Below are 13085 nucleotides of genomic sequence, written 5' to 3' on the forward strand. Positions count from 1 at the left end.
CAGAAGCCAGCTCTTTTGGTCTGACGTGTAGCCAATCAGAATGTAACTGGCAAAATCCTGACAGTGAGGCCAACTTAACGCACTGAAAGTATTAGAGACTATTCCTACTTGTGGGGGGAGCATCTGTGGCTGAGACTAAAAGCCCCAGTGTCTGTAAATGGGTAAAAAAAAACAAAGTGTCTGGGTCCGGTGCTAGGCTTTCTCTCTCTCTGCTCACGGCAGAGAAACGCCATCTGGAGGTTTTTAGACAACGGAGAGACTCCAAACGCTGAAAAGCACCAACCGAGATGAGGATGTTGCTCTATTCCTGCTCCATAGGGGGGTAACACTGACTTATTTCTGCTGTTACAGTTACATTACTTAAGATGGAACTGACTCTAAATTCAGGAGAGCGCTAACTGCATGAAAGTAAACACAGAGCGAAAGTGCTACAAAACTAAACAGCTCAAGTCGTTATTCCCCCTTAAACACCACTCCATGAAGAGCTTCTGGGTGTGAACAAACCAGAGAGAACAGTGTTTCTCCACAATGTACACATTACCTTTAAATAACCAAACAATAAAAAGAGAGGTCTTTGAAATACAGTTTATTGTCTTCAGTTACAGACGAGATGTCTCTTACTGGACACTAGAGGCAGTAGAGAGTGGGACATGAATAAAGTAGCATGCACTAAACAGGAATACAGTTAATTACAAGGTTATTTATCAGCATCAACAAGAACTAAACCCAGTTTCCACTCTGGAAGGTGCTGGACTACAGCAGGAGACGTAAAGGAATGTAACAAAGTTAGTGCAAGAAAGGTTTTCTTAAAGTAACACTAGGTAATACTTTTCCCTTAAAATTACAGCTTCAAAATAACTGTAATGCTCCACTGAGCTGTAAAAGGGAGAACAGAGCATCTGTGTCTGCTGCTCCTGGCTCAGCACTGCAGAGAACGCACTATGTAACTTTAGGAGGAGGGTAGGAAGCTACCCCAACAGTGCTGTAATGTGAACTACACTCTGTAGGGGGAGCTCAGGAGCAAAAATACCAGGTCTTACCCACTGCTGCTTTAAGGTAGGGAATGTAGATGTGGTTTTCTATAGGAATGTAGAGGACTGTGCTAATGCTAAGAGCTGATCTGGGGCATGGGGGGGGGGTCCGGTCATAGGACGGTACTTTAATGATGGAAGAGGCGGGTGTTGGTGTGCGCTAAAGTGATGCCCAGTTCGTTGCAGGCGTTAATGACCACCTCGTCTGCAGTGGATCCAGCCGGGGCTGCGATGTACTCCACGCCGCTCTGAACACACACACAGAGGAATAGTCAACAGTCTGTAAATTCACCTGCTGAGAGTCAGCTTCCGGACCGTGTTGTAGTGCTGGGGGAGGGGGGAGAGGTGGTCCTTACCCGTCTGGCGCGGTCCACGTTGTCTCTGAAGGGGAAGAAGGCGTCAGAGCTGAGGGCCACACCCTGAAGGGAACTCAGCCAGTTTCTCCTCTCCGTCTCAGAGAGAGCCTCGGGGACCTCCTCAAACAGAGACTTCCACACAGCCAGGTCAGGGCCCTGACACACACACACACACACCAGTGTGAATCAAAGATCTGAGTTTCTCAGTGTGGCGCTGATATTTGAATTGAAATCTCTTAATTTGCCGAGTAGAGGTTTCAGGGAGGGATTTAGCTTCAGACGAGTTTTAACAGAAGATCACCGCTACAGAGCAGCTCCGGACGGAACCATGGAGAACACAGGAGCTGTGTGTGTGTGTGTGTGTGTGTGTTTATAATAAACCTCTCCGATGGTGTTGGAGACGAACTGATCGATGGCGTTGGCGATCTCTGCTCGTTTGACTCCGGAGCGGAACTTCATGTTGAGGATGGAGGGATGGTGTCGTAGCCACCAGTTATCGGCTTTATCTCCGGCCAGACGGGTGCAGTGGATCCTGGACTGCTGCCCAGCGCCGATACCGATCACCTGACACACACACACACAATCTATTATTAAATAAAAAGTTAGATTCTCAGCGTAGGATTCTGAAGAGTCCGGGCTGTGAGCGTTTACCTGTCCGTCTTTAGCGTAGCACACAGAGTTGGACTGCGTGTACTTCACAGCGACGCTGGCCACGATCAGGTCACGAACAGCCTTCTCAGAGAGCTACCCGAACACACACAGAGAAACACAGTCCTTTACACAGAAGGAAACAACACTAGGTAAGACTTGGTGTTTTAGCTCCTAGGCTCCCGCTACAGCCGCAAGGCTTCGTTCACTTTTACAGCACAGCCCTGAAACCAAGTTACATAGAGCAGTTTCTGCTGTGCTGAGCCCAGAGGAGCAACAACAGAGGCACATTTCCCATTTACATTCTAGTTTCTCTAATCACAAGGAGTGCACTGACGAAGCAAGTGGAGATCTGAGCGCAGTTGATGAATCAGCTACACTGTGTGAGGCCAAGCTCCACCTACCCATACCACCTCATTTGCATATCAATCACACAAAGCATGCCATGATGAGTTAAGGCATTTTAGTAGAGAGCCAACGACAAGGTGAACTTCAAAGGCTCCTGAGCCAATTGTTGTTTGTGGTGAGTGCACTGTGCCCCCTACTGACCACACTGTGTTATGAGCTGATGGTGTGATGGTGTAAAAATAATAACGGAAGTAAACAGTGTTACTGCAGTGGATTTGTGGATGTTGCTCCACCCACTTTGTGGGCGGAGCCAGTCGTATAAAACAAAAGCACCGAGTCTTTAAACAGAATGTGGAGGAGATGCCCATCCCCCAACACCAGCCGTAACATTAAAAACATGGTGGGAGCTCACCGTTCCCTTGGAGACGATGTTGCTGAAGAGCTCCTTATTGATGACGGCGTTGTTCCTCTTCTGTTTAAGGTGGAGCCCAAACAGAACCCTGACCTCCTGCTCCTCAGGCTCATACTCGGGGTCCATCTGAGGACAGAGGTAATTAGACACAGCCACGTTTAACCTACACCCACCCCCGGCCACTTTAACAGAAACACGCCCCTTTACCGCTGTGTTTCACCCGGGGGTCTTTTTGTTGTAGCACATTTCAGAAGCTCCTCCTGAGTGTGTGTGTGTGTGTGAGACTTACCTGCAGAACGCAGTAGTTGCCGTTCTTCTTTTTGGACAGAATGCGGAGAGCCTCTTCTTCGAATCCAGGAGCAATTATTCCGTCTGAGACCTAGGAGAGTTTGGAAAAATGAGGGGTTCCATAAAGTTGAGAGCTTTATTCACTGGATAAATGAAAGCTGTCAGGGAAAAAACACACACACACACCTCTCTGGAGATGATCTTGGCAGTGGGAACGTCACAGGGGTCTGAGAGAGCGATGAAGTCTCCAAACGAAGACATTCGGTCTGCACCTGAACAATAAAGAAACACTTTTGAAGCCGTGGTTAAAGTGCAGTAATTCCATGTTTATTCAAAGGTTCTATAAACCTGGGACGGTACATTAAAAGCTGGAATGTAAGTGGTGTGTGTGTGTGTTACCTCTGGCCCTGGCGTAGGCCGTGGCGAGGGGTGTGAGGTCCTTGAGAAGGTCGTGAACCATACACACTTTGGCCTCATCCTCGCTCAGCTCCACTCCAACAGCAGCACCTGCAACACCAAGCAACTCTGAGACTCCGCCCACCTGTCCCGCTGAGACCCCGCCTACTCACCCCGGTGAGACTCCGCACACCGAGACCCCACCTACTCACCCCAGTGAGAACCACTCCTCTACAGTACACTATCATCAACTGGAGGAACCTCTGGATCATGGAGTAAACCACAGTGAAGGCATCATACACAGTGTGTGTGTGTGTGTGTTCTCACCAGCCGGACTGACGTGTTTGAAGGACGTTGCTGCTGGAATTCCCAAAGCGCTCCTCAACTCTCGGACCAACTGCCACGCGTTCAGAGCATCACAGAGATTAATGAACCCAGGAGAACCGTTCAGAACTGAGAGAGAGAGAAAGAAAACAGGAAGAGAAAAGACAGAGATAAGGAAAAAACAAAGACACTGAATACTTGTGATGAATGTTCAACTGTACACAATTTACATATCTCTCTCTCATTCTTTTTTTCTGAGTGTGTGTGTGTGTGTATACCCTTGAGAGGCAGAGCAGGGCGCAGTGTGTAAATCTGAGCCGGAGCTTGGTGGGGGTTCATGCCGTAGCGCAGCTGCAGCTGAGAGACCCCGCCGCTGTACTCTCTCCGGAAATAATCCGCTATTGCTTCGTCATACTGCGCCGTGTGAGTGAACGCCTGAGAGGAGAGGAGAGGACACACACACCTTAACAGCTGCAGTAGTCTACAGAAAGAGATACATTCACTTTGTATAATGGCCTTATGAGACATTTCTTAGTTTGGCCACTAGAGGCCGCCACCTCACAGGGCAACAGAGGACACACACACTAAACAGAGAAACACCAGGAGAGTCTCCATCTGGACTTTACCCGGCATGGAGGGTCAGCAGGAATCTGGAACATGACCCAGTGACTGACACACACACACTGCTCAAAGCAAACACACACTGATTAAAGAGAAGTCTTAAAAAAAAAATCAAAGCAAAGATAAAGCAGTGTTTTACTCAGAAAGCAGTTTGTAAAGAGAGCTCTGTGTGTGTGTGTGTGTGTGTGTGGTGGGCGGAGGGTTGCTCAACACCAACTGCACCTTCACTGGGGCAAGTCAGAACACGAGGAGCCTCTGAGACACCCCTGAGAGCAGCGTTATTTAAAGTAACAGTCACCTTCAGAGCGAGCGTCTTGCGGGTCTCGAGGTTGGTGTCGTGGGCGTCAGACGACTCCATCTCCGTGGCAACCAGGTCATAGTCGGACGGGTCGCAGACGATGGTCACCCGGGCGTGGTTTTTAGCCGCAGCGCGGAGAAGAGTGACACCACCTGGACAGGAAAGGGTTACATTAGCGCTGGAAGATACACAGTGAAGACCCCCACAGCAGTGTTCTCCCCCTGTGTAAACAGCCCCTGTTCAGAACGCCCGCTTTCAGCACCTGTTCCTTTAAATGATAATGAGCCGCTCTCTGTTCACCCCGACCCCGAGCGCACAGCAGTGAGGAGCGAGGAGCAGAAGCTCTGGTTTTTAGCCGTTTTCACTCTGTTCTCTTTCTTCTCCGTTTTTACTCAGTGCTCTTATTTCTCCGCGCTCGTTGTGTCTGTTTTGCTGAGTTTAACCTCGTCTTTGTGCTCTCACATAAACACGGGTCCAGCGCTGTGATTGGATAGACTCAGACGAGGGGGCGGGGCCATTCTAAAGTCTCTGCACTTGACGTCAGAAGCGGAGCTGAATCAGAACGCCTGGTTTTATCCTGTGTTTTCTGACAGCACACAGAAAACTGACTGGGTGTGTCTTAGTCTTGTTTCACAGTCTAGGGGTCAGTGGACAGATACCTACCTTCCTCCACAAGTTACATAGTGCAGTTTCTGCCATGCTGAGCAGAGAGTAGCAATTACATCGGCTCTGTTATCTCTATTACAGCTCAGTGGACCATAATAGTGGTTTTAAAGCTGTAACTTTAAGGAAAAAAAATTTACATATTGTTCCTTTAATGTAATTTTTACATCAGACCTGAACCTCCAAGAAAAGTTAAACCAGCTCGGCTCAACAGCCGCACACGGTTAAAAGGTCCGGTTATACCCAGCGAAACCAAAGTACAGTTCATCTCACCGATGTCAATCTGCTCCACCGCGTCCGAGACGGTCACATTTGGGGACGCCACCGTCTTGACAAACGGATACAGGTTACACACCACCACCCTGAACAAAAACAACCTCAGTTAGCCAGATACCCAAGCCTAAAGTGTGAGGTGTCCAACATCATGGTCCCCCAACTCACCCACTGCTGGTTAGGTCTGACATTGGGTTAAATATGTCTGGTTAAGTAAGAGATCCTGCATTTGTGCAAAACGCCCCCTAGGGGTGCCTTTAAAGTAACACTAGGTAAGATTTAGCGTTTTCACTCCTGGGCTTCCTCTATAGTTACAGAGTGAAGTTCACTTTTACAGCACTGTTACGAAACAAAGAGAGTAGGGAGGTGGTTTCCTACCTTCCTCCAAAAGTTACATAGTGTAGTTTCTGCAGTGCTGAGCCCGGAGTGGCAACAACAGAGTCTCTATTGTCCCTGTTACATTTAAGTAGAGCATCACAGTGAATTTGAAGCTGTAGTTTGAGGTAAAAAATACTACCCATCGTTGCTTTAATGTTTTTATTAAGTGGAGTACAAGGAGGCAGCTGATGGCACTCAAAACTGAGCAGCTTTGTGATTGGTTATAACAAGATGTGAGGACAAATTTGACTGGTTGAGTGTACTAACCTTGTTTTTGTTTGTTATTTAAGCTGTGGTGTTGTACACTACTTATTGCAAGGCATTGTGGGATTGTTTGAGTGCACCACAACAATACAGGACCCCATTATAGTGCACTACATAGTGAACAAAGCACTGTTTCAGACACAGCATGTAACCAACCATGTGATACACATGTGAACCAATCAAGTTGTACTCCACGCCACCTTCCGGCCAATCACAGAGCTCACAACAGTCACGCCAACAGCAATCAGCCAGTAATTTGATTAAGACATTCTCTCTCTCACTTTAAGAAATCTGGTTAATTTAAATAGATCTGGTGAGAATCACATGATGTTAATGCATTAAAGTAACACTATGTAGCATTTTTACTCTCAAGTTACAGCTCCAAAATCACTGAGATGGTCCACAGAGCTGTAACAGGGAGATTAGTGTAGTTGCTGTAGTCGCTATGTCAGGCTCAGCACTGCAGAAACTGCACTATGTAGCCTTTGGAAGAGGGTAGGAAATCACACCACCTCACACTACATTCTGCAACTGTAGGGAGAACCAGGAGCAAAAAACACCCAACATTACGTAGTGTTGCTTCAAGTGAAATCTTAAAGAAACACTACGCAAGACTAGTACTTTTAGCTCCTGGGCTCCACCTAGTGGAATTCATTTTTACAGCACTCTACTAAGATCAATGGGAAGGGACGGGTGATTGATTTCCTACCCTTCTCCAAAGTTACATACCGCAGTTTCTGCAGTGCTGAGCCCATAGTACCAATGACAGAGGCTCTATTCTCCCTGTTACAGCTCAGTGGAGCATCACAATCAGTTTGACACTATAATTTTATAAGGTAAAAATGACATACTGTTACTTTAAGTGGACACAGGCCAAGAAAATAGATTAGAGTATGGGTTAATAAAGATTTCAGCTTTACCTCACAAGACTGAAGCCCAGTTTCTCCATGTCGGCCTGGTCCGACGGAGACTGCCTGGCCAGGATGCCCCCATGGACGGCAGGGTGGAGGGTCTTCACTCTGCCGCCGAGCATCTCGGGAAACCCGGTGAGCTCAGACACATCTCTGAAAGACATGGAGAAGGAAGGGTTAATATTATTATTTAATACAACAGGCTCCTCTGACTGAACTTTAATGCTGTAAGGGGTGGTCTCTGGGACCCTTAGGGGTGGGTTCGGGTGCATCATAGACCCAGAAGAAAACTGAGGAAGGGGTCGAGAGTAGAAACAGCACTGTGTCCTCCTTCAACATCCACAGCTGAACTGTCCCTGAGCAAGACGCCTAATCTCCAACTGAGAGGTAGCTGCGCGTCGCTCTGGGTGGGTGTGTGTGTGTGTGTGTGTGTGTGTACTGCTGCTGGGACACAGACCTGACAGAAAGTCCAGCGTCTCTCAGAGTTTTGGCCGTTCCTCCAGACGCCACCAGATTCAGCCCCACGGAGATCAGCCGCTTCGCAAAGTCCAGGAGACCGGTCTTATCGGACACACTCAGGACGGCTGCACACAGGGAGAGGCCACACACACACACACACACACACACACACACACACAGAGAGTGACACACTGTACACAACCACAATAGCTTCTCACACAAACACAACAACTACACAACACAGACAAAACACTCCCAATAAACAGGAATAACACAATACACACACATCCAATAACTCCACTACACAATACACACGACACATTCAATGACCACACACACACACACACAATAACTACCTACCCACACACACTCAAACTACACACACTCAAACTACACACACACACACACAATAAACTACACACACAATAAACTACACACACACACACAATAAACTACACACACACACACATACCTCTAACTGCACTGATTACCACACAAATACACTATAGACCCCAACAACATGCATTCACACACTCCACGACACACAAACCACACACACATTCAATAACTCGCACGCACTCTGAACTACACACAGAGAAACTGCACATTCCACTCATTAATTCAAGACTCTTTAAACTCTTCTTTAGAGCTGAGTTCTGTGGCGCTGCGCCGCTGTAAACACAAAGAAAGTTAAACTCCAGTAAAAGTGTCCAATAGAGCGAATAAAATCCGAATAAAACCTGAATTACCGAGTTCTGGAGCCATGCTCTTGACTGAGGGAGAAGGCGGAGAGAGAGAGAGAGACACCGCGGCTAATCAGACCCAGCGACACAGGGGCATGCTGGGAAATGGAGTTTATAACCGTTTATTCCTGTGAGGGCGGGGCTAACGGCGGAGCCTACTTCACTTAACGACAGTTATTAACGTTTAAAAAAAAGGCTAAAAACACTTAATAAAAGTCCCAAACCATTTCTTAAATTTTAACAGAAATAATTTCCAAAAATACAGAATTAAATGTAATTAAATTTAAATAAATTATAAATATATAAACAAATGAATACATACAAATATGTGCAAATAAATATGACAAATGGCGTATTCATAATATATATATATATTTGTTGATGTTTACTGAGACATTTTGTCACGTGACCGGGGTGGTCAGACGGTTCACGGTGATGTATAATGTAGGCCACGTGCTGAGTCTGTACGAGTGTGTAGTTTAAGTCTAAAATTAATCGAAAACTGACCCAGATTTTCTGGACTTTGTTCCAGTTTGTTCCTTTTTTGCCAGAAGGGGGCGCAATATGCTTACATTATTATATCCCTTGCGCCTTTCCCCCTTCGTCCTTATACACCATTCAGCCATAACATTAAAGCCACTCACTGTTCATTCTCTCGGTTCCACACAGGACATCTCTGTAGTTCTAGGGACTGTAGTAGATCTGTTGCTCTGCATACGTTGTCACCCCCTTTTCCCCCCTGTCCCTCAGCGCTCAGGACCCCCACAGAGCAGGTGTGATGTGGTGGTGGATCATTCTCAGCGCTGCAGTGACACTGACGTGGTGGTGGTGTGTTAGTGTGTGTTGTGCTGGTGTAGAGTGGATCAGACACAGCAGTGCTGCTGGAGTTTTTAAACCCCTCAGTGTCTGGACTGAGAACAGTCCACCGACCAAAAACATCCAGCCGACAGCGTCCTGTGTCACTGATGAAGGACTAGAGGACGAGCGACACACACTGTGCAGCGACAGATGAGCTACTGTCTCTGACTCTACATCTACAAGGTGGACCAACGAGGGAGGAGTGTCTCACAGAGTGGACAGAGAGTGGACGCAGGGTTTAAAAACTCCAGCAGCACTGCTGTGTCTGATCCACTCTACACCAGCACAACCCCACTTTCAAATCATAAGACTATACCTGCTTTTTTTGACATCTGTGGGGGTCCTTAGCATTGAAGAACATGGCTGTGGAGGGGGAGGGGTGTAACCAGTATGCATAGCAACAGTAACAGGTCTACACAGTGCTCCCGCGCAGTCAGTGAAATGTCTGGACAGTGAGCGGAGGGCGAGGGGAGTGTGTCCAGTTTCTGTGGCTGAGAGAAGAGTAAAGATTCTGAGGTAATTACCAGGCGACTTGTTTCTTTAATCGCTGAACTCACGCCAAGCCCGAGTTATGGCCCTGTTTTTGGAAACCTGTGGCCTTCGTGTAATTTAATTAAGGTGGATGGGACGGTGCAGGCGCTAACGGGGCTCCTGGGGGCACTCTGGGGCCTCGGTTACAGCTGACCGCATCGATTCCGCTGATTTGCGACAGCTTTTGGGCTAATTTAATCTCCAGAGGTGGGGTTTTTTTGGCTCCGAGGGGCATTTCCGTCCTCTTTATTCCCCCTCCTCCACCTGGCTGTGTTTTGCCAAGTGATTAGGTAAAAGTGTATTACAGGAGGCAACAATCAGGCTTATTTGGAGGGGGCTGAGGGGGGGCTGAGGGGTCCGGGATGAAGGTGGGAGAATCAATAAGGTTTTATTAGCCTCGGGGTCAGCGCAGGTTGGGTGTTATTGATGCTTTTAAAGGCATCACGACTCTCTTCGGAGGCGGCAAAGGGAAAAACGCTGAGGTGTGCAGGAAGGTGATGTAAACACACACACACACACACACACAAATACACTACGCAACATCCAACGACTCATAAAAATCATAAAAATCATAAAAAGCTGATGGATGAAGCTCAAATGAACCTGTCTCGACTCATGAATCACCTTCGAACAGAGACCTGTATCATTCAGGTGACTTTGGTAGGGTGGCCACTTTACTGAAACACCAGTCTACACCTTGCTGAAGTGGGTGGGTGCGTTTCTGATAAAGTGGCCAGTGAGTGTCAGTAGAGGGGGGTGTTTCTGATATAGTGGCCAGTGAGCGTCAGTAGAGGGGGGTGTTTCTGATAAAGTGGCCAGTGAGTGTCAGTAGAGGGGGGGTGTTTCTGATATAGTGGCCAGTGAGCGTCAGTAGAGGGGGGTGTTTCTGATAAAGTGGCCAGTGAGTGTCAGTAGAGGGGGGGTGTTTCTGATATAGTGGCCAGTGAGCGTCAGTAGAGGGGGGTGTTTCTGATAAAGTGGCCAGTGAGTATCAGTAGAGGGTGGTGTTTCTGATAAAGTGGCCAGTGTGTGTCAGTAGAGGGGGGTGTTTCTGATAAAGTGGCCAGTGAGTGTCAGTAGAGGGGGGTTGTTTCTGATAAAGTGGCCAGTAAGTGTCAGTAGAGGGGGGTGTTTCTGATAAAGTGGCCAGTGAGTGTCAGTAGAGGGGGGGTGTTTCTGATATAGTGGCCAGTGTGTGTCAGTAGAGGGGGGTGTTTCTGATAAAGTGGCCAGTGAGTGTCAGTAGAGGGGGGTTGTTTCTGATAAAGTGGCCAGTGAGCGTCAGTAGAGGGGGGTGTTTCTGATAAAGTGGCCAGTGAGTATCAGTAGAGGGTGGTGTTTCTGATAAAGTGGCCAGTGTGTGTCAGTAGAGGGGGGTGTTTCTGATAAAGTGGCCAGTGAGTGTCAGTAGAGGGGGGTTGTTTCTGATAAAGTGGCCAGTGATTGTCAGTAGAGGGGGGTGTTTCTGATAAAGTGGCCAGTGAGTGTCAGTAGAGGGGGGGTGTTTCTGATAAAGTGGCCAGTGAGTGTCAGTAGAGGGGGGGTGTTTCTGATAAAGTGTCCAGTGAGTGTCAGTAGAGGGGGGTGTTTCTGATAAAGTGGCCAGTGAGTGTCAGTAGAGGGAGGTTGTTTCTGATAAAGTGGCCAGTGAGTGTCAGTAGAGGGGGGTGTTTCTGATAAAGTGGCCAGTGAGTGTCAGTAGAGGGAGGTTGTTTCTGATAAAGTGGCCAGTGAGTGTCAGTAGAGGGGGGTGTTTCTGATAAAGTGGCCAGTGAGTGTCAGTAGAGGGGGGGTGTTTCTGATAAAGTGTCCAGTGAGTGTCAGTAGAGGGGGGTGTTTCTGATAAAGTGGCCAGTGAGTGTCAGTAGAGGGGGGTGTTTCTGATAAAGTGGCCAGTGAGTGTCAGTAGAAGGGGGGTGTTTCTGATAAAGTGTCCAGTGAGTGTCAGTAGAGGGGGGTGTTTCTGATAAAGTGGCCAGTGAGTGTTAGTAGAGGGGTTGTTTCTGATAAAGTGGCCAGTGAGTGTCAGTAGAGGGGGGGGGGGGGTGTTTCTGATAAAGTGGCCAGTGAGTGTCAGTAGAGGGAGGTTGTTTCTGATAAAGTGGCCAGTGAGTGTCAGTAGAGGGGGGGTGTTTCTGATAAAGTGGCCAGTGAGTGTCAGTAGAGGGGGGTGTTTCTGATAAAGTGGCCAGTGAGTGTCAGTAGAGGGGGGTGTTTCTGATAAAGTGGCCAGTGAGTGTCAGTGGGGGGGGGGGGGGGGGTGTTTCTGATAAAGTGGCCAGTGAGTGTCAGTAGAGGGGGGTGTTTCTGATAAAGTGGCCAGTGAGTGTCAGTAGAGGGGGGTGTTTCTGATAAAGTGGCCAGTGAGTGTCAGTAGAGGGAGGGTGTTTCTGATAAAGTGGCCAGTGAGTGTCAGTAGAGGGGGGGTGTTTCTGATAAAGTGGCCAGTGAGTGTCAGTAGAGGGGGGTGTTTCTGATAAAGTGGCCAGTGAGTGTCAGTAGAGGGAGGTTGTTTCTGATAAAGTGGCCAGTGAGTGTCAGTAGAGGGGGGTGTTTCTGATAAAGTGGCCAGTGAGTGTCAGTAGAGGGGGGTGTTTCTGATAAAGTGGCCAGTGAGTGTCAGTAGAGGGGGGTGTTTCTGATAAAGTGGCCAGTGAGTGTCAGTAGAGGGGGGTGTTTCTGATAAAGTGGCCAGTGAGTGTCAGTAGAAGGGGGGTGTTTCTGATAAAGTGTCCAGTGAGTGTCAGTAGAGGGGGGTTGTTTCTGATAAAGTGGCCAGTGAGTGTCAGTAGAGGGGGGGGGGTGTTTCTGATAAAGTGGCCAGTGAGTGTCAGTAGAGGGAGGTTGTTTCTGATAAAGTGGCCAGTGAGTGTCAGTAGAGGGGGGGTGTTTCTGATAAAGTGGCCAGTGAGTGTCAGTAGAGGGGGGTGTTTCTGATAAAGTGGCCAGTGAGTGTCAGTAGAGGGGGGTGTTTCTGATAAAGTGGCCAGTGAGTGTCAGTGGGGGGGGGGGGGGGGTGTTTCTGATAAAGTGGCCAGTGAGTGTCAGTAGAGGGGGGTGTTTCTGATAAAGTGGCCAGTGAGTGTCAGTAGAGGGGGGTGTTTCTGATAAAGTGGCCAGTGAGTGTCAGTAGAGGGAGGGTGTTTCTGATAAAGTGGCCAGTGAGTGTCAGTAGAGGGGGGTGTTTCTGATAAAGTGGCCAGTGAGTGTCAGTAGAAGGGGGGTGTTTCTGATAAAGTGGCCAGTGAGTGTCAGTAGAGGGGGGTGTTTCTGATAAAGTGGA

The 13085-nt window shown here is 48.2% G+C and overlaps 1 protein-coding gene across 1 annotated transcript; it reads right to left on the reverse strand.

Moving 5' to 3' along the window:
* Positions 1-578: 578 nt before the first annotated feature.
* On the reverse strand, positions 579-8560 carry atic (5-aminoimidazole-4-carboxamide ribonucleotide formyltransferase/IMP cyclohydrolase). The gene is made up of 15 exons (XM_066659891.1): positions 8420-8560; positions 7669-7795; positions 7221-7364; positions 5659-5747; positions 4723-4874; positions 4082-4238; positions 3807-3932; positions 3483-3590; positions 3270-3355; positions 3085-3174; positions 2796-2921; positions 2039-2131; positions 1769-1951; positions 1388-1543; positions 579-1279 (listed from the first exon to the last, which is right to left on the reverse strand). The coding sequence occupies exons 1-15, from the start codon at positions 8433-8435 to the stop codon at positions 1160-1162; spliced, it is 1773 nt and encodes a 590-aa protein (XP_066515988.1). The 5' UTR covers positions 8436-8560; the 3' UTR covers positions 579-1159.
* Between the last annotated feature and the right edge of the window lie 4525 nt (positions 8561-13085).

The sequence above is a fragment of the Hoplias malabaricus genome, chromosome 2 (assembly GCF_029633855.1).
Source record: "Hoplias malabaricus isolate fHopMal1 chromosome 2, fHopMal1.hap1, whole genome shotgun sequence".
NCBI lineage: Eukaryota > Metazoa > Chordata > Actinopteri > Characiformes > Erythrinidae > Hoplias > Hoplias malabaricus.